General features: G+C 43.2%; 1 protein-coding gene across 2 annotated transcripts in view; it reads right to left on the reverse strand.

Annotated features, from left to right (window-relative positions):
* The window catches only part of mark1 (MAP/microtubule affinity-regulating kinase 1), a 33,882-nt gene extending 9,366 nt beyond the window's left edge, over positions 1–24,516 (reverse strand). For both annotated transcript variants that reach the window (XM_080036501.1, XM_080036500.1), the window contains exons 1-8: positions 24,257–24,516; positions 20,427–20,627; positions 15,625–15,678; positions 4,214–4,262; positions 3,907–3,972; positions 3,386–3,456; positions 2,313–2,369; positions 1,344–1,580 (exon numbers count right to left, since the gene is read on the reverse strand). In XM_080036501.1, the coding sequence (XP_079892627.1) occupies positions 1,344–1,580; positions 2,313–2,369; positions 3,386–3,456; positions 3,907–3,972; positions 4,214–4,262; positions 15,625–15,678; positions 20,427–20,627; positions 24,257–24,307 (786 nt within the window). In that variant the 5' untranslated portion in view covers positions 24,308–24,516. The remainder of the gene's footprint in view (positions 1–1,343; positions 1,581–2,312; positions 2,370–3,385; positions 3,457–3,906; positions 3,973–4,213; positions 4,263–15,624; positions 15,679–20,426; positions 20,628–24,256) is intronic.
* Between the last annotated feature and the right edge of the window lie 1,347 nt (positions 24,517–25,863).

The raw sequence follows: 25,863 nt of genomic DNA on the forward strand, positions 1-25,863 counted from the left end.
TGGGGCATACAATACATCAAGATTAGACATTAGAAATCGCATTTAAGAATTAGTAAAAACAAAGAAAATACATAAAGATTCAAGATTAGCAAACATCATGTAGGCCGATCACATCTGTGCCTGTTTGGACTAAAATCTCTTTCCCAACAGACAGACAGACAGACAGACAGACAGACAGACAGACAGAACACAAATTTGCAACAAAACAGCAGCAATAATGAGTTTTTTTTAGAATGGAGGGGACAGTGGACCCCAGCCATGGCAAGGCAAACATTTTCGCTGAATAGTTATGGGGAAGATGTAAGCAAAATGATAAATGTACAACTCCAATACTCACTCATACAGAATTATTTATATATTTTGATTAATAAAAAAAATCTGAATAAAAGCATTTAGAACTTTTACTATAGGGATGATGTATTAGTTTTCCACTGGAACAGAAGCGGCTGCCTCATTTCAAACTTTTGTAGTTTGGAGGACACATTAAAAAGCTCTCAGTGCTTTTAAATGAGTAAGGTTAGTACGTGTCAGCAGAATATGACTAAAGGCAAAAGCGCTTCAACCCAACACTTAAAAACGTGGGGCAAGAAGCCGTCCATCATAGAGTTTGGCATGAAACACTGCACAGTCACTCTCAGACTGTCTGTCCTCAAAATGAATGTGTGGTGTTTCACGTGGTTAGACACAATCAGTTTATTATTTAATTCAATTCAAATCAAGACTACTTTCATGCTTGTAATGTAATGTTCTGTAAAAAAAAAATGCGATTAACAGCCTGACAAAAGACCTGAAGTTACTAAACAATGTGGAAAATAAATAAAAATGTAATGATCACAAATTGTAAACCTACATAAATACTGTATATACAGGAGAACAGTGCTACAGTTTGTTGTCTGTCTTCTTCCCAAACGGAGTGCGACACTGTATCTATTCATTCACATTTGCAAAGTCAGAGTAGAATGAAGAAAAAAAGGGTTGAGAATACTGAGCCCTTTATCATTGTAATCTAGCCAGAGGTGAAAATGAATGACGTGTAAACTACTTTATTCATGGTATGATATGGGGGCGCTCGTGGTGTAGTGCACAACTTCAGGGCCATGTTAAAGCGATACATTATTCTGTCCATATAAACAAGATCCAGTGATACATTCTGAGAACCAAAACAAATTTAGTTTGTCATCATCTTCTCATTGAGAATTAATTTGATGAAAAACGTAATGGCAATGCAGGACACGTGAAATGGGGAAACCCCAAATAAGCTACTAAAAGTTTTCTGGCGGGGGCCAAATAACGTCGAACCTACAGTATAATTGAATAAACAAGACATTTAGCCAGCGCTTTACCTTTAGGTTCTGTCCGTCAAAGGGCAGTGACCCGCTGACCAGTGTGTAGAGGATGACCCCCAGACTCCACACGTCCACCTCTGGCCCGTCGTACTTCTTTCCCTGGAACAGTTCTGGAGCGGCGTACGGAGGAGAACCACAGAACGTGTCCAGTTTACTGCCCACCGTGAACTCATTACTGAAGCCAAAGTCAGCTATCTTGATGTTCATGTCTGCGTCTAGCAACAGGTTCTCCGCCTGGGGTGGGAGAGAGATGGAGGCTTATTTTTTCATTCTGGACACACTGATCGTGAGGAGATATTTTTTTTATTTATTTATTTTTTATGCTTTATTGATAGTGTAGAGACAGAGTTGAAATGGGGCAGAGAGGGGAGTGACATGCAGAGAACGACCGCGGGCTGGAATCGAACCCGGGTCCGCTGCTGGCCGAGGCCCATGGGTGGGACGCCCTACCAACTGAGCTAAGGGCGCCCCCTAGATATTTACTGATTTTGACAAAAAAAATGTCATCAACCAAAAATATACAGGAGCAAATAGAACAAAATAAACCAAAAATAAGCAGACAGATAAATAGCATAAGAAACAAACGGAAAAGGAAAAAAAAGAAAAGAAAAGAAAAGAAAAGAAAAGAAAAGAAAAGAAAAGAAAAGAAAAGAAAAGAAAAGAAAAGAAAAGAAAAAAGAAAAGAAAGTAAACTGTCTCCATATTGTATCATGCAACTTTGTCACAGTACTTTAAAGTTATGTTCAACAGCCATCGTGCAGAGCAGCCAGAAACATGTTTTTAACAACTGTGTTTACATGCACATAGCTCTTACAGGAGAGAAGAGATGGATGTTTACTGTCAAGGTATTGGCACTGACACAACATGATGGATTGCGGTGTGTTTTTCACCCAGATGCACATGGCAGATACGGGTACAACTCAGGAAAACAATCTGATATTGGAGAGGAAGAGTTGAGATCCTCACCTTGAGATCTCTGTGTACTATTCTCCTCTGGTGACAATACTGCACTGCAGACACAATCTGCAAGACAAACACACACACACACACACACACACACACACACACACACACACACACACACACACACACAAACACGTCATTGAACACTACAGGAACATCTAAAACAAAATAATTTAATAGCACTTGTAGATTATAGATAATTTTTTTTTTTGTTATCTCCCATACGTCCAACAGCAGCTAAAGTGTAGGCCTACCTTGTATCATGCTAATGAGGGAAACTGGGGTTATTGGTCATCTAGACTAGAGTATGGTCATCTTTATCTGATGTTTATGATCTCACACTTCCCAGGCAAGTGTTTTTTTTTAACCAACATATGCAAGAATATCCACAATATACTGTTCTCTGACAGATGCCACCCACCTGCCTGCTATCGGCCAGACACAAGAACACTCTCACCTTCCTCTGTGTACTGACACACGCACACACACACACACACATAGACACAGACACAGACACAGACACAGACACAGACACACACGCACGCACGCACACACACACACACACACACACACACACACACACACACACACACACGCACACACACACACACACACACAGTTCCTCTGAGTCATCCAAGACCATTAGTGAGGGATTTCAAACAGTGAGGACTTGATAGAACTGTTTGCTAACACTCACTCAACACATTGAATTAACAAAGACACGAGACACACATGATCTAATTCAGATTTTTTAGGGTGATACAAAAGCATCTATCCCTACACTGCAATACCGTAGACGCCTTATTGCTTGTGCAGCACCACTAGCTGTCAGAGCAGTATATATCTATAACTAACTCTCAGCCACCCCTGCTCTCTCTCAGGCCAAGCTATATCTGCACTCCACATCTTTTCCTCTGCAGTCATTGGGTGATGAGGCCAGATCTTGGTGCATTGGTTGCAGTTCTTCTTGCCTCTGGAAACAGAACAGGGGCTGGCTGGCATGACGACAGGAAGGTGCTAGTGTTGCCGTGCCGATGATGGTGATGATGATGATGATGATGATGATGATGACTCACCTGTCTGAACTTGGCCCTGGCTTCCTTCTCCTTCATCCTGCCGTGAGCCACCAGATAGTCAAATACTTCACCTGGAGAAGAGAGGGGGAACGTACCATTTACATTCGGTACATTCTCATCATTTTATATTGTCTGTATCACACGTACAGGCTATCATAATCATGTTTTCACTATGTGAGGTCTTCAGAAGATGCTACGAGGAACTTTCAAATATTTCTGAAACATTTTTCCCCTGATGTAACAGCAAACGAAAATAATTATATTTGTATATCGTTTTTCTTAATGCCTTTGTCATGGGTATACGCTCACCCAGGAACAACAGCTGGCTTTTATCCAAAGGGGGTGCAAGAATGAACACAAACTGAAACCTCCAAGATAAATTGTTTACCGTTTCTTCAAACTGAATATTACATGACAGGCAGCTTAAAATCATACAACTTTTTTTGTGTACAGTATTACAGTACCCATTACATTGTTCTAGAACAAGTACTGAGGAATGAACACATTAATGCTTCACTCACCGCCGCTGGCATATTCCATCACCAGATAAAGTGTCTTCTCCGTCTCAATCACCTCAAACAATTTCACTGCGAGAGAAATGGGGGGAAAGAGAAGAAGGCAGGGTTAAAATAAATAAGCTTTTACAAAATGATTTCTTAATTTTTTGGGCGAGTTTACATCGCTGTTAGCTGTGTTGGTTGGAGTACCAAGTCCCAGTAAGTATAAGCATGTTATATACTGGTTAAGCCTGGTGTTGGTTTACTTGGTAATACTTATCCGGAAAGAAAATGGAAATATTACTGTCATCAAGATGCTGTTTGAACTCACCTATATTGGGATGATTCAGTACCTTCATTATTCGGACTTCCCTGAAGAGCTGGTGAGAGACAGAGAGAGAGAGAGAGAGAGAGAGAGAGAGAGAGAGAGAGAGAGAGAGAGAGAGAGAGAGAGAGAGAGAGAGAGAGAGAGAGAGAGAGAGAGAGAGAGAGAGAGAGAGGAATAAATTAATACAAAATCCGAAAACACTTTGCATGTATTTACCAGCAGTGAACCTAAGTGTTAGCTCTGTCTGTGCTGGGAAAAGGAGGGAGATATTGGAAAACTTTATTAAGCATTACAGAGCACAGGGGGCGCCTTTAGCTCAGGCGTCCCCTCCATGGGCCTCGGCCAGCAGCAGACCCTGGTTCGATTCCAGCCCGCGGTCGTTCTCTGCATGTCACTCCCCTCTCTGCCCCATTTCAACTCTGTCTCTACACTGTCAATAAAAGCATAAAAATGCCAAAAAAAATATATATAAAAAAAAAAAAGCATTACGGAGCACTGAGACATAAGATACTGCCATGGACCTGAGGATTATGGGACAAGTGTACTTTGCAAGGAAACATCAAATCATGTTTATGTAACCCAAAATCACATAACGCCTTTTTAAAATTTGCCTCAGTGGGTTTCACAGTCCGCACACAATATGACACTCCTGCCCTTACACAAGACTGATGCAGTGACAATGCACAATGATTTCTACACCAGCCGAGGTAAGGACTAGAACTAGGCACAGCACCATCCAAACACCCAGTGAGCAGCACCACATAGCTAGCCACGGCACAGTAGCAGCACACAGGCTAACAGCTAGTCAGGGCTCTTCTGGCTAATGTATACAACTTTGCACAGAGATCAATCGATCAAGATGTATTTGTAGCACTTTCAAAACAAATCAGATCAAGTGCTTTGCATTGATTTTCAACATAGGGAGGAAGCAAAAATGGATGCAGAGACCAATGCACACTAAGCAAGTAAATATGAGTAGTCAAAATGCTAAAAGATTAAGAAACAGCCAATAGAATAATTATACTAATATATTTTATTCATAAAGCGCTTTTCTAGAAACTCAAACGTTGCTTCAATGACAATAATAAAATACCAAAAATAAAAAGTTTGTCTCATCTTCGCAGCTGTGGGGAAGTGGATAGGACAGTCGGCCACTGGAGTGCAGGGTCGGTGGTTCGATCCCCCGCCTCCCCGCCACATGTCGAAGTGTCCCTGGGCAAAACATTGAACTGCTCCCGATAGCTAGCTTGCACCCTGCGTGGTAGCTGCTGCTATCGGTGTATGAATGTGTGTGTGAATGGGTGAATGTGTACAAAACAATGTAAAGCGCTTTGAGTCTATGAAAAACCAAGGAATAGCGCAATATAAGTGGAGTCCATTTACCATTATATAACATCTTAAAAATTATAATAAATTATTTTTTTAATTATGAAACGACCCTAAAAGGGTAAAAGCCCACACTCCAGTGCAACATGTGCAACTGCTGAGTGCAGCAGAGTCAAAAATCAGATAATTCAGAGTTCTAATAATTTAAAAGCTTGTCTCCTCAGTCTTGTCTTGGTGTGTCTGTTCATATCAGATGTGCTCCAGCAGCCACTTAGAGGTGCTGTTGAATCATTTACCTCCTTGCTGCTTTTCCCGGTCGCGCTGAGGCCGTGTTGGAGTGTAACATTTCACCGCTCACTCAACTGGGATTTAACCATCTCCTGCTACCTGACACACAGCACTGATTTTTACCCATTTGCCCCGACCACTTTGATTACGCAGAAATATCCCGCCCGAGTGAAGCTCTCATCTCTCTTCCATTTTTAAAATGATAAAATTACCAATCACTCCATCCAAGTCATTATGTGGAAATCTAAAAATGAGAATGGATTCTGTAGCGAGATGTGTGTGTGTAATATGCATGAGTGTATATAGTGGTGTGCGTGTGCAACTTTTTCTAATGGCCTTTTAGGTCTTACATAAGTGCTGGCATAGTCTATTTTTCTAGGTCATCAAACACAGCCATTATACCAGTGTGAGCAGGCCCCGGCTCTGTGGGACCTCTCCAGTCTTCTTTAACAACATGCAGGTACTCTCTCTCTCTCTCTCTCTCTCTCTCTTTCTCTCTCTCTCTCTCTCTTTCTCTCACTCTAAATATTCCCTCTGTTCTCTGTCTGTACTTGCTCGCCTGCCTTGCCTGTTGCCACAACTGTTTTTCTCTTCTTTCTTTCCGACACCTCCCAACTCATTAAACCCAGCACACATGTACAGTATAGCATAGGCATACAAGGGAGATGCTGTCAAACAATTCTAGATTTTTTCCCCACACTGACAAGTATTGTCTATGTGGCCAAAAGCCTGATGTAACTTATTCCTCGGTGTCATATAGAGCTCCATTGTTAACCAAAAAAACTGTCAAAAACACATCATTGTTGCACTGGGTGACATCTCCCTTCGTTACAATGAACATGGGGCAGACAGTGCACTGTAGTTTATTTTGAATGAATCTCGCATTCACTGTCTGGCTGCTGTCAGTGCTCACTAGAGTGCTGCCAAATGTGTATTAATCCGCCGCTGAAAATAGTGCACAACAAAGGCGTTATTTATGGTTCGAGTAACGAAAGACTAGAATATGTTTGTAATCAAAACTGTGGGCCCTGCTGCTGTAAACAACAACAGCAGTGAAGAAGTCACTTTTCAGAAAGCTTTCTAACTTCAAACAGTGTTCCAGCGATCCATTTTTCCAGTTAAAAAAAGTGTGGTTATTCAGTTATGAGAATATACCTTAGAAAATGTTCAATTCCTTGAGACACCCAAAGTTACATAGTGCACCTTTAAGTGCTACAGACAGACAACAAAATCAAGAAATAGATGAACACATTTTTTGTTTATGTGTTTTTTTAAATGCCAATAACCGGATGTGTGTAAACTTGTTCAAGGTTAAACCCTTCGATGTATAAACAGGAAGTCGCAGTTTGCAGAAGCAGAGGTCAGAACTGATGAGTCATGGATTCTCTGCAGTTCATTTTACTTCCTACATGCTGACCATGTACAATACAGCATGGCTTTTAAAATATTTTTATATATTTTTTTATTATTGATTTCATTTCAGACAGTGGTTTATAAGTCTGCTATAATACCAGTTACATTTTTGGATAAATAAAGTAATTTGTACATTTTTATTTAGATATTTGAAAGGAAAGTGTGGGGCTGCCGTTCTCATAGTTTGAATAGGTTGTGTGACCTTGTGTTAAATTGCGTCAGAAATTTCAATTCTTGAGTTGTTCAAGATAGCGAAGCAATATCCTGCTACTACTCCATATTCCTGCTGCTATGTTAGTGACAGAGGTTCCCCCATAGTGACAGAGTTCATTAGAGTGGAAACACACTGACACGATAACCTGAAGACATCCTGCAGTGCACAAGATCTCACACACACACACACACACACACACACACACACACACACACACACACACACACACACACACACACACACACGCTTCAACTGCATGACACATCCTTCAAGACAGAACTTCTTATGAATATAGTCCACAGAGTAGTTCAATCATTGACAGAGATGTTAACATGCAGATAATAAAGTATGAATAGTGTGTGGTTGCAGGTAGACTTCAGATGCTGCCAGAGGAAAGACCTGAGCCACATTCTCAATGAATGAATGATGCACTCAAGAGTCAGTGTTGCATCTCAATCTTTATTTTCTCTCTCTCTCTCTCTCTTCCTCCCCCCCCCCTCTCTCTCCTTTGCTTACGTCATTGCCCTGCAGCCCCTCACATGTGAAGCACGCGTGCAGCCACTTGGAAACAAAAAATTGGAACAAATCTGACTCACGAAGGCGGTGGAGAACGGACTACAGCAAACACACACACAGCGCCCGTCAACAGAATATCAATGGGGATGTGGCTACCATAGAGTAGTCTGGTATTAATATCAATAATATCTACAGGCACAAAGGAGGGTCACTGGGCGGGTTAAAGCAGGTTCTAAAGTGGTTTTGTACACGGTGAGTTGCCATATTACTTTCAGGCAAATTGACTTTTTCTTTCAAACTACAGTGACTCATTATGGTGGATTCAGATGATGAATTTAGACAGTAAATAGTTTTTCGGTCATTGTCAACACATTTCCAACAGTGATGCAGATATTGACCAATAAATAACAAAAAAGTATTATATTAAAAGGAAAACAAAAATGTGTCTGAAAGGTGTAGGTGGAGGATTAAGCCTTCCCCCTTTTTTTACTTAGCATATTCTGATAAGCAACTCATTCAAATCGTTGAATAAACCAACGAAAGCAGAGCTGAGAAAAACTAAACAAAAACGTGCATTACAAACATGAAACAAACACACTGTTTCAAATGTGCCTGAACTGAATCTCAGTAGTCTGTGCCAGTGACCTACTTCCAGCCACCCAGGGGCGCCCAGACTCCCAAACCTTAATTAACGTTGAGTCCCCCAATGCACAAGGAGCACAACAGCAGATATCAGACTGGGAACACTTTACGGGAACTGGCTGGACTATTTCAGTCACAGCGAGCACAGCTGCTCATTCAACATGGAGATTATTGATAGGATGAGTAGCCCTGGAAGCCCTATAATGAGTGTGTGTGTGTGTGTGTGTGTGTGTGTGTGTGTGTGTGTGTGTGTGTGTGTGTGTGTGTGTGTGTGTGTGTGTGTGTGTGTTTGTGTGTGTGTGTGTGCACGCATGTTTTTATGAGCACAAATAGTACTTCAAACCCGCATATCAGTAAATAGCCACTGCTTGCTGCTTGTCAAAGAAAGACAGATGGAGAGAGAGAGACACACACACACAGAGAGGCAGACAGGGGGATCGAAAGTGTCCCTGACATTCAGACAAACTGTCCTGTCCCTTCCTGGACTCCTGAGGGGCTGAAAATAACCCCAACACAAGGGGAAAGGCACATCTCTCTCTGTCTCCACCTCTTATTCATTATCCCAGACATAGAGGCACAGCTTATCAGCACTGAAAACAGTATATTCACAACAAGCATGTAAATCTATGCATAGAGTATCTTAGCAGCCTCAACATTTATTCAATATGTTATGATTCATCTCGGACAATCAGAATCAGTAGTGTTAGCCGTATAAATATTGCTTACACAAGTAAGATATTGTAAAATAATGATGCTATGTATATAAAGTGATTTGAGTTGACAGAGCTGCCTGTTCGTCCAATCACATTCCACTCATATGAACGAGACCCAAAGCTCCTCTCTGTAGCCCACGGGCTCCGCAGCATTTCATTTGCTAATGCAGAGTGGCAGGCGCAAGGCAGACAGTAAACAACAGCCATTAACAGAGCTTGACCCCGGAGTGGGCTTTTATGCAACTGGCAGAAAGTACCGCAAATAGGGAAAAAGTACAGTATGTTCACATACTCAGATATAAGATGTTTTACTAAAGGTTAGCGCTGTGGTGGAGGACAGAACATTTGCCAGCGTTTTGTTTACTCTCTTCACTCTCTGAGGCCAACTTTGCGTCACAAATCCAACTTTTTCCAAACGTGAATGTGTCTTGCATTGGAACAGCTCTCCTTTAAAGCTATAGTGCGTAACTTCTGTTGCCCCAATGAGGAATTCTGAGTAATTCGAACAATACTGTCTGCACATCTACATAAGGTTAGCCTTCGGTGATCAGGCATGTTTTTTTTCCTTCTGCTGTACGTCCAGGTTTTTTCTTAACAGTGGAATCAACAACTGAAAGTTTCTGAAACACTTCCTGGGCGCTTCTTGTGATTTTCTGAGCTCTTGCTCCAGTGTTGGGGACAACGACACTAGTTTGTAAACGCTGCAATACTGAGAAATACAGAGGGAGTTTTGTGGAGCTGATATGCTTGATGAACTTTTCAACTCATTTGCGGATGGATTGAATGTAACCAAAATAAATGGATATGAAAAAGGTACACATTAAAGCTTTATTTAGAAACAGCACAGCCGTGGTGTCTGACCAATCGATCATACAGCCTTTAATATTACGTCGCTGTTCCCATTGTTGAAGCAAAGGATAAAAAAAAATAAAAAAAACAATTTATTTACAGATTAGAAAGGGACACAGTGTGACGGGATGCCAGGATGAGAGCAGTGTTCTTTCAGCGAGACAGGGGATTAACAGAGAGGTCTATTTTAGGGCTAAAATGCCTCAAAACCATGACAACGTCAACATCCCAGACCACGGCTGACATGTGATGCATTTCCTGTGCCGGATCTAAGGAGATGCTTTGGAAGTCTGACCTCATTTCCTGTCGCAATCACAAAGTCACACCACAAAGTCACACCGGTGCAGAGGGCGCCAATGGGACATGAAGGAACACACAACACAGCTTCATTCTTACGTCATGACTCATTCAGCCTCTGGAAACCTATTTAAAAAAATCCAATAATCAGAGGAAAACTACAACGATAAGCTCATATACACAGAAACACATTTTAAGACTTAATATCTTGGTTTCTCTCCATTTTGAACTGCACTCTAAATCCTACTAGGACAGTGGTTCCCAAAGTGGGGGTGGGGACCCCCCTTGGGGTTGCGAGATGCCTTCCATAAGAACAAATACAAACTTAAAATTGCATATTTAACCTATTGTTGTACAAATATAAACAGAAATGTTTGTTTGGATTGTTCATTACATATTGTATGTTCACTCAGTGCTGATGTGTTGTTTGGCTGTTCTTCTTATTAATGTCACTTTTTTCATAGGCTTTAGAGGGTTTGTGCGAATGGCTGTGAGCAACATTATATGCCACCTCCAGGGTTGATGGGGGTCGCTGGGCTGAAAAGTTTGGAAACCTCTGTACTAGGTACTAAGTTAGAGGATGGTGCCTGTGTTTGTATGTGTATATGAGAGAATGAAATGGTTGCACAGGTAGGTAGAGGTCTTCTGTGTGTGACATGTTGCCAAAACTGTGACAGAAACACAAAAACAACGGATGTTCAGCCAGCAAGAGCCTTCTGCACAGACCAAAGAATCTCCTGCTTATGTCTGCATGTGTCAGGCAGGTGTGTATGTGTGTGTGTGTGTGTGTGCGTACGTGCGTGCGTGCATGTGTGTGTGTGTGTGTGTGTGTGTGTGTGTGCCTGTCCGAATCTGCCAGATTTCTGGCTGTGCCTACAGAAGCCAGATGTGTTGCCCAGAGCCTGGCAGTGGCATGTTGACGGGCTAACATGAAAGAGCTGTCAGTACCAACCAGTGGACGCGTGATGAGGGACAGAGAAGACTTCTCAGGCCTCCGCTCACCCACACAGACAAACAAGACCACAACTGGAAAACAATCAAGGCCATAGCCAGGATCTGTCAAATACCAAGATAAAAAATGTCCGACAAATGACTGCTCTCCTGTCTAAATAGCTGATCAATAATTGATATTATTTGACAATATATCAGGGTCATTCTTATAAAAAAACATGATATATCCATCAGAATATGAATCATCCATTGAACATAACAATAGTAGAATTGTCAGGTTAGCTGCATCTCCATTGACTTTGGGAATACATTGTCATGAAAGATTAGCATCACATTATTGGCAGGAGTAGCAATACTTTATCTGTACCAGTCTATAGCCTACTTAACCATTTCTTTTTCACCTTCCCTCTTTCTCTTTGCCTGTGGCTTCACCTCTGATACTTTCCCAAACGTACAAAGTGCAATGTGATACTGGCAGATAGCATCAGGCCTTACAATTGCGGTGCTGAGACTGGGAATTGAATCCCAGTTTACCGTACCAAAGTCATCGATGTTGCCCACTAAACTATACAACTCGTCTCATTTCAGGGAAGTCAGAACTGCAACTACGTGTCAGGCAGTTGCATTAATGTAGGTATAATTGTCTCGCCGGCATATTTTCACTTAAAAAATTAAACAAAACCTGAAGAAAAAAATTACAGAGGACATGAAGTCTGTGTTCTCAATAATATATACGAGAATAAAAACATTAGCATAACCCTAAATGTTTTACAGTGAATTGGAAGACTGGCTTTGCTTCTTTACGATTTAAAACGTTTACACTGTCAGCATAGACACCACCTTTTCAGATGCACCAGGGAATCCTTTGCCCTTCATGCATGTAAAGAGCCTGAGTCAGCCAATCAATAATCATGCCTCTGCTGTTATATAAATCTGCTTCCCGAAATAGCCGGCTCCACTGTATGGAATGCTGTTTTTTGAACCACTTAAGTGCACAAAGTGAGTGTACTCCGAGGAGCTGTGTTGCAGAACTACTATTACTACTCTGTGAGAGGGAGTAGAACAATCCATCCTGAAAACAGAAGTTGGTTTGGCTTCTTCAGTTTTACACCCATTCATTTTTAAATTTCCCTGCTGCTGTCGTAAGGGGTCACGATAAGTACAGAGCAAGCAGAGCAGCGCAAAAACACCCTGAGGGTAACACTCAGTCTAGACTTCAAAAACATGAAGAATGCCTCAGAAAAAAACAAGAAAGTGAATCACTGAAATTGCCAATGTTAGGCCAATTTGTAGATATGTACCAAGACGGATTTTCCAATTAAAAAAGAGAAGATTTATTAAATAAACATTCGTCTAGGGGGTAAAGTCCTCCCTGTAAACTGTAAGTGGTGGTTTTGCATTTTCAATTATATTTTATTATACTAACAAGCCAATCGTAAAAAATCATTGACATTAACAGCAATTAACTGGCTAACTGTCAGCAGTACAAACCGCAAGCACCAGAAATGACAACCACTGATTTGCAAAGCTGAAGTTTTTTTTTCTTCCTTTTCTTGGAGGTCACAAGAGTAACCAAAGAAAGGATTGCTTATAAGCCGATCTTAAGTATCTATAGTGGAGCTCTCACAAGGATACAATCGGACACTCTAGAGACGATGAGACAATCGATTCAAATCCAGGAGACCACGGCTGCATTATAAAACAAGCTTCTGCAATCTGCACTGCAGTAGGCACTTGAGTATACCATTACATCAATCTATAGAGCAGAGCAGAGGCAAGGAAATAAATATACAACTACATATAAGTATAAGTATAAGTAGGCAGCATACAGAGGTACATGTGTCTTTACACTTCAGATACACAAAAAAATCAGTGTATATCTCCTCACGATTGGCTACCTGTCCTTAATCTGGTGTGAATACACAGCCTAGGCTCTGTAAATGGGCATGTAGCTAGTTACGGAGGGGCCCCATTTGTTTACATACCCTTTGTTTACATACCAGTTTACAGAGCCTAGGCTGACAAACAAGCACTCTCCAGAACCGCTGACTTCCACCTATAACACGTGTGAGCACAAACAACAAATAGTACCCCATCCCCCCCTGTGAAAAACAAAAGGCCATGAGACGTGTACATATTCACGCTCTGGGGTCTACTGCAGCTGACATTTGAAAGGCCCACTGAATAATTGATCAGACAGAAGCCGATTGGCCCGCAGTATCACATGATACGTCTGCCCTGCCCAACGCCAGGCAGCGGACAACACGACCCATCGGCTATGTAACCACCCATGACCTAGACAAGACCAAAAACAACGATGGCAGAGTGAGTTTATATTGAGAAGATGAAAACACACACACACACCAGACCAGACAGACAGACAGACAGACACAGAGACACACAATGGCTCGAACTGTTCATTACCGAACTGTGTGTGTATGCAGATTAGACACCGCACAATAGGCCGTTAAACAAAAGAGCCGGCACAATGAAATTTATCTCACTCAGATGAGATGAGTTTGGAACCTGAGAGCTTAAAAATTCTACACAGCGTCTCTCTCCACAACGATTGGCTGTAGAAATTGCAGTCGGCTCCCATTAAGATCCATGTCAATTACAGATGTGCTTTCCTCGCCAAGAACAATGAACGCCACCAGACGAATTGCGGCCACAAAAAAATATTATAATCTTGTTTTAAAGATTTACAAGGAGCATTCAAGCATATAATATGAAAATGTGTTGTGTGTCTCACATTAGCGCCTCACAATAACACCCCGATAGATACGCCCAGCCTATCTGTCCTACAGTAACATTCACTGAGTTTATCAGACCCGTGTGGGATGGCAGACATTTTGGGGAAGCTAATTGTTGTCATTATTTCATCATTTAGACAGCCTGCCACAGAAATGTCCTCACTGGGGAGATAGCGGTCCATCAAGACATCAACACTACCTTTATCATGTAGGTGCATTGGCTGCAATCAGCCATCTATCATAATGAATCACAGCCAGCCGCAGCGGTTGCTTAGCGATCTGCTCATCCTTTACCAAACTAAATTTACAAAGAGCAGCGGAGGTCAGCCTGTGCAACGATAAAGAGTGTAATAAAACAATTATTCATGTCGGTGTCAGCCGGCCGCACGCACACACCTGCATTACTGAGCAGAAGTCAACGCTTTGTGATTCTGTAGGGATGACCGCTCTCCTGCCACGTGGTCTAATCTGCCATGAGGATTGTGCATGTATGGGTGTGTTAGTGTGTGTGTGTGTGTACGTGTGCGTGTGCGCCTGTGTGTGTGTGTGTCTGTGTGTTTTTAATCAGCACAAAGAGCTGGATTTATGCTCAGTAATCAGGAAACGGCCCCCAAAACCCTTCTTCGATGTAATTGGTTATGACTGCTAGACATTTTTAGCCTTTTACTAACCACAAACCAATGCTGGATCTAGGGTAGGGGAGGTAGAGTGGGGTGGGGGGGAGGGGGGGGGGCACTGGAGATTAAACAAGCCTTGTGGTCTCTCCTGACTACATATGATTACATTATGTAAAACAGCACATCCTGTGTTCAAAGAGCAAAAGGAACAGAGAGAGCGGCACAGGACTCAGGAGTGACTAATGGGAAAGCAATGAGCGCTGCTTCAGCTTTAACAAAGACATAAACGTCACCAGGAGGCCAGTATAGTGAGCGAGTAGAGGACTAGAGGCCGCTATAAGAGGCTTACAATACCTGGTATAAACTGTATGCTGGTAACGCGTCGTTCAAACAAATCCAGAAGGCCAGATGAGTGTTTTTTTGAGTGTTTTTTTTTAGTGTTAAAACGGAAAAACTGACTTACCCTATGACAAGGGAAAAAAACACGATAATCGTACTAGGATGGAGGGAGCCTTGATTTGACTGACAATTTCACAGTCGAATAGTCACACCATTATTTCCCAAGAAAATAAATACTAATGCCAATTCAACAACTGTAATTGGGTGTTTTAGCTTGTTTGTCTGGCGTGGCACAAAAAAAATTGAAGCCAATGAGGAGAGTAGAAAAAAAATGCCCCAGTAAAAAGGTGAGACCACACCCATGTGTCAATAAGACAAAAGTGACATGACAAAAAAAAAGCAACTTGCACAGGTAAGCAACCCACACAACTAAACAACAACACAGGCTTAATACACATTGTGGCTCCTCTGACATGGCCATCAAACGACAACTCACCTTCTGTAGACTGGTGGGATTCAGCTGGGTCTTGTCTATAATCTTCACCGCTACCTAGAGAGAGAGAAAAGACAGGGAGACAAAGAAAGAGTGAGAGGCAGTGGGGGATGTACAGATAAAAGATTAGAGAAATGTCTAACTATCTATTATCAGTCTTGTATTTGTGTGTTGGCGTGAACTATCCATACTATTTCACTATTCTTCTGCGAGGGTGGCCTCTGTCCAAACATGTCACAGCTTAATCGGCGCGAAACACCCCCTTACAGCTCTCTTGTTTTCAGTCATTTGCGGAGAGATGACAATTTAAAATGGCAGAAATATGTATTCGTTTTTGCGACGATGATGGATAGAAAATAAGCCCCATTATAACAAACACACACGGACACACTTCTTGCAGTACACACATAAATGCATCTGCAGCAGGCAAGGAATGGCCTCAAGTAAACTGTCGCTTCAACAGCCAAGCTATAGGGTCGGTATATAAAACACTGCAGGTCTGTTGATGTACTATCGGTATGGCAGGTCTTTGCTGGGCAGAAGTCAGAACCATCCATCTCAATAATGGCTCCCCAAAGTGCACACTGGAACAGACCCGCGCCCCTTTCCCCACAGCTCAGCAGCAGCAGCTTTTAAAAAGGCCCACTATAGCTGATCCGCCCCATACTGCACACTCACCAGTAAGCCCCCTTCACATTATGCTGATGAGGGATTGACACAGCGATATAATGTAATTACACTGAACTTATACACGTGGCCTTTCGCCGTTGCACAAAGTGATTGGACAATAATAACAACTCACATTTTGACTGAGTATTTGAATAGATAAGCAATCACCAACATTATTACTATTATTACTATTTATCATGAAGATAACATGATTCAGCATCTGTACCGGATTTCAAAGGGAATACATTTCACTTAAAACCACTGATGTCATTCTTTGAGCCACAACGTGCCTCTAAGCTGAATTTGAAACTCTGCCACTTGCTTTTTAAAAGTTGCAGTTACATCAGTGCATTGTTTACATCCAAATTTACTGCCCTGCAGACATCTTCTCCCCAGACCTAGGTGGCGCATTGCAGCATAATATCTTTACGAGATTACCACTAGCTATTGACCGGTTATATGGTGTGACACCACAGAGGAATTGTGAATCAACTCACACACATTAAGAGTACAAGTGGTCAAAATCTCAATGGAGACTCTGTAAACTCCCCAAATATTCCACTGCACATAACATACTATGTAGTCAGTGTGTAAAGAGTACGTTAATTAATTTGTAACAGCACATCGTTTGAGATAGGACACTGTTTGTCCGACTTGTACCTATCTGATTTTGAAAACAAGCATTTTCCAGAATTTCTGACTCAACCTTTAAGTCAACTCAGTTAATAATTGTTGTCTTTTTGTCAGTCCATTATGTTCAATAAGACTCTGACTCTAAGTGGATTGCTAACCTCAACCTCTGACCTCTTTTAGGGAAGCGGGGGAGGGCGCATTTAATTAATGAAACCAATCAACTTTAATAAAGCATTAATTACAATTGATCCCACCAGCGTCACTGTTAAGAGCTTAATAAACATGCTCCAGTGGACGCTGACTCTGGCTCTAATCCCACACAGCCTGTTCATAGGGGAGACCAGGCCAGCCAGCAGGAGCTGAGTCACGGCGGGAGAGAAACAAGGGTTATTCATACCGACCAAGGTTTTTTATCTAAGGACCTACACAGTGAGAGTACAGTACAAAGACCTAACATGTTAATTTTCATTTTAACTGGGGGAGAAATAAATGTAAATACCAGCAATGTGGTGGCTGTGAAAAGAACATGTTGGAGAGAAAAAGAGAGAGAGGCAGAGAGGCTGTTTGACGGTGTGTCTATTCGCAGCCCGTTTTAGGTGGGCAGGTGCACAGACAGACCGCACTCCCCCCCATCTCTCTGCTTCCTCCTGTCATGGGCAAAACTCAGGTGTGTGTGTGTGTGTGTGTGTGTGTGTGTGTGTGTGTGCATGGCGTGTATGGTGTGTGTGTGTGTGTTTGGATGTATGCCCGAGGGTGTTGAAGCTGTTCTTGTGTGTGTGTGTGTGAGTGTGTGTGTGTGTGTGCGTGTGTGTGTATATATGTGTGGATGTTATACGCCCGAGGGTGTTGGAGCTGTTCTCCCGTGACACCCCATTGTTCCGACTTCCACAATTCCCTTTCGCATGAGTCAGAGATATTCATTACATTTCCTCATGCGACACTGTACCAATATTTCCCTTTTTGTTAGAGATCCGAAGAACGTGTGAACGGCATCGAATCATATGCCAGTGTTTGTGTACATGTGTGTGTGTGTGTGTTCTCTCTCTCTCTAATGGATTTGGATGGGTGAATAATTTAGCTCCACGGTGACAGAAGGACGACGTGCATCACTGTTAATTATTCAGCACACTGGAAACACACGATGGGCCCATATGCTCTCGGCCGCTTGCAGGTCTTGTGGTCGCGCGCGCATTTTTTTAAAACACGTACCGTACATGTGAACATTCAGTCGGAAGAAGGGGTCAACTTAGTCATGAAGGCACTCGTGTGGGAGAGCTTTGGACATGTTCCGCTACACTTTCTATTTCCCTCTGAGCTCTTTATATTTCATAACCACACAGCTTTGTGATGTCGGTGTTCTAAAAGAAGGGAACTTCTTTAGCAGAGAGGAAGGTCATATCACACAAACACAGAAAGGCATGGGCGTTGCTGTCGCTATGTGGGCAGCAGGGTTGGTGCTACATATATACATATGAATCTACACAACACTTTCAAGAATAATGATAATATTAGGTCTGTGATACAGCAATATATAGTGATACTTGTTGTTGTGATATCTGATATTAAATTGATGTTTCATTCCCCATGTTGTGGCAACCTGAAAGCTGCAAGCAGCATGGCCGACATGTAAAGATTTATCGTTAGATGCAGCCCTATTCTAGCCTGGTCCAACCAGACCATCGTACTTCATTTCATTTGTACAGAAGGTCTGGAAGTGCTGTAATTGGCAAACGTTCACTCACTTGGAGGCGGGTGTCTGTCGAAGTTTAAAACTATTGGATCTGCCCAGTGCCACTCTGGATTAGCCAACCAATCGCATCACGTTTGGTCGTCACGTGTGTCATGAGCCGGCTTTTGACGGTGCGTTCCAGTTGGACAGGGAACTCGGAAATTTCCGACTTCACCACATATTGTAGTCTATGAATCTACCGGTACCTGGCAACAGCAACTTGTTAGAGCCTAACGTTTAGTTATTTGGACGAGAAAGGTTTTAGGCGTCCATACTTTCGTGAGCAGATGCACTGGAACACAGACAGGTCGGAACTCGGAACTACCAAGTCGGAAATCTCCTTCTTCTGAGTATAAAGGAACGCAGCATTCAACTGAAACTGGAGCGCGACTTCGACGTCATCGTTCTCAGCCACTCGCTCTGTTCGCTGATTGGACGATTGTAGATTCTCCGGAGAAAACTGGGAAATGCACGCGGAGCCAGGCTAGCCCTATTCAACATGGGGGAATACATTGAAATTGTATCATCAGTCCTCCCTAGTGGGCCTAACATGTCCATACGTGCAGTACAGCGTGTTTCAGTGTGTGTGTGTGTGTGTGTGTGTACGTGACCACATCCTGTTGTCACCCTCTCCAGGGGCAGAGAACAGTCCATGGAGGAGACCACTGCAATGTCCCCACCGTGCTCTGTTTTGATATTATTCTAAACTTTTTTGTTTGTTTGTTTTAGCTGCCAGAAAACACATATATGCAGTATATATACACATGTGATGCTTGCTGCTAAGAGCCTAGCACGGCTGTAGCTAATAAAGCGTCGATTTGAGTGGGTTATGTCCTTTTCCACCTGTTCTCTCTCTCTCTCTCTCTCTCTCTCTCTCTCTCTCTCTCTCTCTCTCTCTCTCTGCTCCATGTCTTTGCATTCTGATGAGCCAGCAGAGGCATCCAGGCACACAGAGCAGCGCCTGACCTTCTCAGCGAACAGCGGGTCGCATACACAATACGCCAGTGTGTTTAACATTTGCATTAAAAGGACGCAGAATGGATCAAGTTGTTATTGCTTTGACCCCTGGAGGATATTTATGCCCTGAATGCTCAGATATGTATTTACTGTACTGTATATAAACAGAGAAAAACATAACAAAGGGTGCAATGGGCTAAGAAACAGACATGAGTGGTAGATCAGTGAGTGCTGCACGTCAAAACAGAGTGAAAAGACGGGCCATTGTTTTCTCCTTAGGGGAACAAGAGCTTTAATTACAGACACACCAAAGCAGGATGTCTATCACTCTGTGTGTGTGCGTGTGTGTGCGTTTGCGTGTGTGTGCGTGTGTGTGTGGGTGCGGGTGTGGGTGTGTGGGGAGAGGAACACTTGCAAATCAACATATTTTTCTGTGAATTGTAAGTAAAAATGGTACCATCTTTTTTGGTTTCTCTGGTGTGTGTGTGACAATTGTAACTCAAGGTGCATTGTGATGAGCAGATGTGAACTGTGTGAAGAGTGTGAACTATTTATTCAACTCCTCAGAATTATATTGGTTTTTAGCAAAAATGGTCAAAATGGAATGCTTCCATGCATTCAAATGTGAACATAGGATAACTTTCTTAATCTTCCTTAATGGTAAGTTAAAAATCTTTGTATTATTTTACACTACTAGTCTGATGATGAAACAAGACCAAGTCTGACATAGTTTTGTAATGAAGAATGCATGGTGTAAAGGCTCTTAGACCTACATTTATTTATAGAAATAAAAAATACCAATAAAAACGTGTCTCACCTCTCTCCCGGTGAGGACATGTCTTGCCAGCTTGACCTTGGCGAAGTTGCCCTTGCCGATGGTCTTGAGGAGGCGGTAGTTGCCGATGTGCGGGTGTTCCTCTGTGGAGGTGAAGGAGTTGCGGCATCGCGGCAGACTGTGGCGACTGGCTGACTTAGTGGGCGGCGCCGGGGGCTCAACGAAGCCGTCCACCGACGAGTGCTAAAGGGACAGACACACACACATAAGGACATCAGCAACATCCTCAAACATACCTTTATCTATGGATTTTGTTTAGAGAACACACACACACTAAAAAAGAATTTAAAAAAGGAACACAAAAACATAAGACAAAATAATAGAAACAACACGTACTCTACGTTATAGGTTTCTAAGGACCGCTGATGACATTGTTTAAACTATAGGAAAATGTTAAACAGAAAAATAAAAAATCAATGAGGTGTCATGTAGGTCCCTTCGGTACTGTTATATAGTCCAGGAAAGGCTGCCATATTTGTTTAAACTTCTCTGCTTTCACTGAAATCTCATATAGAATTTCTTTCATATATAAAGTTATGGAGAACTCTATGAGGCAGATGTCTAAACAGGGGGCTATCTCTTTGTTCTAAACCTTAAGAATTTTTTTTTTTTACGACATCCTCGTAACATACCTGAATGGAACTTTGATTCATACAGACATCAGTACTACAACGACTAGTCCCTGAACCTCTCTGGATTTTTGGAACACAAAACTAAACTGGCTCCACCACACATATGCAAATAATGCAGCAAAGTGATGCAGTGGATGTTTTTATGTGTGTGTGTGTTCCAAAGCTGGGATATCCGCTGTGCAAACAAGAGAAGAAAACCATTAACATAGCCGTGGATCCAAGCAGGTGATCCAATGTGCTTTGTGTGCATGTTCATTATTGATGCACCGATTGATCCACCATTTTTCCCTTCCAACCAACCTGATCGAAATATCTGGGTTTTGGATATCCTCCGATACCGATGCTGTCAGATATGATATGTATTATTATATTTTTTGTTGGTGTTGATAATATGTGTTAGTGTTATTATTATAATATATAATATTATGGCTACATTTACTGTACATGTAGACACACACACACACACACACACACACACACACACACACACACACACACACAAACACACACAGTAGTAGCAGCAAGCACGTTAGCTCAAAGAGGATCTGTGTGGGAGGGAAGCAGCAGATTCCATTCTCTCTCTCTCTCTTCCCCTCTGAGACATGCTGACCTGTTAACCCTAAAGCCCTTATCAGCCACAAGACAAGATTTAACAAAAGAACGTGAACTCCTTGACTTTGTGCCTTTGAGAACTCCTACAAAATTGAGTCAAGCAGAGCCATATCACTGTGACTGGCTCTCTCTCATGGCCCAACCCGATAACAACAACAAGTGTCCCAGTCACTGATACCACAGCTTGTGAAGGTGAATTAGGAGCAGCTTGCTGTAAGTACAAAACGCTGGCACGGGCTGCGCTGGTCTGTGTCCTTTCCTCTAACAGCAGCTGCTGATGTCAGTCCAGGTCAGAGATCCCATGATCCTCTCTGCTGCCCTGTCGTCCAGAGCAACCACGCCCAGTTACAGAATATATAAAAAAAAAGCCCTTTGGTCTGGTTTACCCATGGCTCCACCACTCCTGTTTCAACAGTGGAAAACGCTATATACACCCTGCAGGGCGCACATCACCTCAGCACTGCTACATCCTGACAGAGGGAGAGAGCTACACTGCAGGATTCACTCCCCCGGGGACACAGGGGATTGAGTGTGTGTTGTGTGTGTGTGTGTGTGTGTGTGTGTGTGTGTGTGTGTGTGTGTGTGTGTGTGTGTGTGTGTGGGCGCTGCAAAATGTTGACTTGATGCCAGTGGAAGTCAGCAGCAGCATCCTTGATTCTAATGCACCAAAACCCTCCTTGAGAGCTCCTCCATCTCTGCAGCGTGAACTGTTCGTCCTGTATTTGCAGCTGGTCAAAGTCCCAAACTAAAGTGACTGGAGTTCTCTCAATCAAATGTATTTCCAGTCTGCCATATGGGAAATGTATCCATCCGCCACACATGCATGTACACACACACACACACACACACACACACACACACACACACACACACACACACACACACACACACAGAAACACACACTTGGCCTGACTCCAAAATCAGTAAAGTAAGCGAAGGGCAACTGGACATACAGGTGAATATTACATAAAGTGTGTTTGATCCTCCCAACCACGGACATGATGTATTCAGGGAGGTTATAGATACAGAAATAACACACACCTGCACACACACACAAACACAAACAAACACACGTGAAAACCAAGAGAGAGCTTCTCCTATTCTGCTGCACTAAAAGCCTCTCGTCCTCTCTGAGTAATAAGCTGTTATGCAATGCAGTTCAGCTGCTAGTGGGCCCTGGGGCAGGCTAGGCTGGTTGGCTACTGCCAGTGTTGCTGAGGCAGTGCTTAAATAGCCGCCTAGCAGTCTATGTCTATCTATTTGTCTCTCTATTGGACAGTTATAAGCACTCTGATGCGCCACTGGACACCAGCGAAGAAGAATGATCAGATATACAGTATCATCACGTGAAGTTAACATCAGGGTCTGCCAAGTTATATAACTTTGGAAATGCATTTTCCAAAAAAAATTATTTTATCACCTGAAGATGTATAATCCAGAAGCTTAGCATGTACCCCGAGCCAAAACAAAAGCACTATTTCTAATTCTGGGAATAACTTTTGGAAGACTCACTGCTTCCAGCTATTTCCACTCACGAGATAATACAAGGAGGCTTTTCTGTGCCTCGTCTTGTTTCCAGGAAAAGTCAGATGAACCTAGATATGTCAGAGCCTGTCAGCACACATGCACGCATACGCACGCACGCACACACACACACACACACACACACACACACACACACACACACACACACACACACACACACAGTGCTGCTCGGACAGATCTCCAAAGGAGTGGATTCTTTCCTATTATGCCGTGCTATACGTGCGCGTGAGTGAATGCGCGCGAGCAGACGAGGGTGGGTGGGGGTGGGTGGTCGTTCACAAAACATTCCTCCACACAGTCATTGAATGAAGGATCTCTGGCGGTACTTCGAGGCCATTTCTTTAGCCTGCTAGCAGAGAGACATGTCTACACAGTCTATGGTTTGATAGGCTACTGCTTAATATCGGCAGTAGAATAGTGAATAACAACACGCGCCCTCTTTCTCCTCCTCCTCCTCCTCTTTCTCACTGAGCGTGCAGTTACAGCGAGGCCCAATAGGTGATGGATGTCACATTGCGATGCTACCCGAGCGTTGCCATTGAAAAGTAGGGCAACATCCTCCCCCACCCTCCCTAAATATTGACGTTGTGCATTAGAAAATACCCACGGTTGCACATTTAGTGGAGCGACACCTCGTCTCCACAGGCCACAAAGGCAACGTTTCGATCCAAAACGTCCACATTCAAGCATCGCTATATCATTAAAGGGCAGCATACTGACGCAGTGCGTTGTTCGGGCTAGCCTAGGCTGCATAGCCTCCAGAAAATGGGGCAGACATTAACAAACTGCACCTTTAATCTATGTTATAACAGGGATCTGCGCTGTTATTCCCGTCAGAAAGAGGATCGGGAAGGGGAGAAAAAGCCAGGGTGCTCATTGGTGGAGTCGCTATGCAACACTCTAGCCCCAAAAGGCGCTGCCATAAACCTGCACCTAATAGCCGGGTTCCCCGCTCGTTTTGTCTTTTAAATTCCGTTCCCACGTCCGGTATCGTACCGGTGTCCCTCGGTAAACAGCACTTACGTTCTCGGTGTCGCGTTCGTTCACCGTGGGCAATGGCGTTCTGGTCGACATCTTGTGTGCTTTGCAGGCCGCTCAGCGATGCAGCGGGCTGGGCAGCAGAGCAGCAGCTCTAGCAGACAGTGCCTCTGTCCGTCCCTCTATACATCCCCCGTAAACACCGCAACACAGCGGCCGTCTCACCGCAGCATAGCGCGCACGCAGGGCTCCACGCCGACACCCCGGATTCTCTTATTGGCTTTGTGCAGTGCACTTCCCTTCAGGTAGGCTAGTGGCAGACAGAGAAGAGGAGGACAGACAGACCGGGAGAGAAAGAGAGAGAGAGAGAGAGAGAGAGAGAGAGAGAGAGAGAGAGAGAGAGAGAGAGAGAGAGAGAGAGAGAGAGATGGGGGCTGGCCAGGGAGATGCGTCGGTAGCGGACTGGTCTGCGCAGCGCATCACAAACCTCCTACCAGGAAGGATGGAGGGATCTCTCTCTCTCTCTCTCTCTCTCTCTCTCTCTCGCTCTCTCTCTCTCTCTCTCTCTCTCTCTCTCTCTCTCTCTCTCTCTCTCTCTGTCACACACACACACACACACACACACACACACACACACACACACACACACACACACACACACACACACACACACACACTGCCTTTGTCTCCTCTCTTTATGGCTCATTATTCAAGTCACCAGTAAACAGTTAAGCAGACAGTTGGAACAGTGTCTGTCTAGAATTGTGGGTAGATAGATCCAACTATAGGCTATAGGGCGTGAACATCCTCCTAAACGGCTAGGCCCTAGACATAGACCTAGCCTAATTGTCGATGTTCCAACAGCCTGCATATAGCTTTTGTAGTATGAATGAGTATGCAACATGGCTCTATTAAGGCTGGAATAATAGGATATAAATGCCTCCATTTTATTATTTATATGTGTGTGATCATGTTGGATGTGTCAGATTTTAATGAGCTTACGGCTGAAATAGGCTGTGGCTTAATAGCTCAGCGATTTTACGACTTCATGACAATGTGGTCACTCTGTCCATGCAGAGAGGAGAGGCCTAGTTCAAGGGTAAAGGCCTGTGTGTCACTTTGTAAACTGGACAGACTTTGCCACCTGTTGGACAATTACAGCATTACACCCCTCACTGTTATGAATGGTTAAAGTAGCAGCAAGTCATTTCCCCGAGTGAGCAGGGAACACAACACGAGCGACTGTGTGCTAAGAGGTTTTTTGTCTCTCGTCTGTGGCGGAATCCTCCCCATGCTTTTTTTTTGGATGTGGTGACGATGATATGACGTAGGCCTATGCATGCATTTAGTGCAAGCGCAGTTTGGCCACTAGGTGTCAGGCCGCACCTGTTGTATGTTGCACATCTGCAATGTTAATGAGTGTTTAATGAGAGTCTATGGAAAAAGTGGACGAACTCCGCTGGTTTTTGCCTGCACAATGGATTAATAGGCTTAACGCACACTGTAGTTTCTATGATGAAAAGCACATAAGTGGTATATGAAACATTTTGAAAAGGTAAAAATAAATGTAGGCCTATAGCGGTTCCCCATGCCATGGGTCTTCGTCGCCCACTTCCACCCGGGCTGGTGCGTTCACTGCCCTCTGTGAGTCA

This window comes from Ammodytes marinus (assembly GCF_949987685.1).
Source record: "Ammodytes marinus genome assembly, chromosome: 11".
NCBI classification, from domain to species: Eukaryota; Metazoa; Chordata; class Actinopteri; order Uranoscopiformes; family Ammodytidae; genus Ammodytes; species Ammodytes marinus.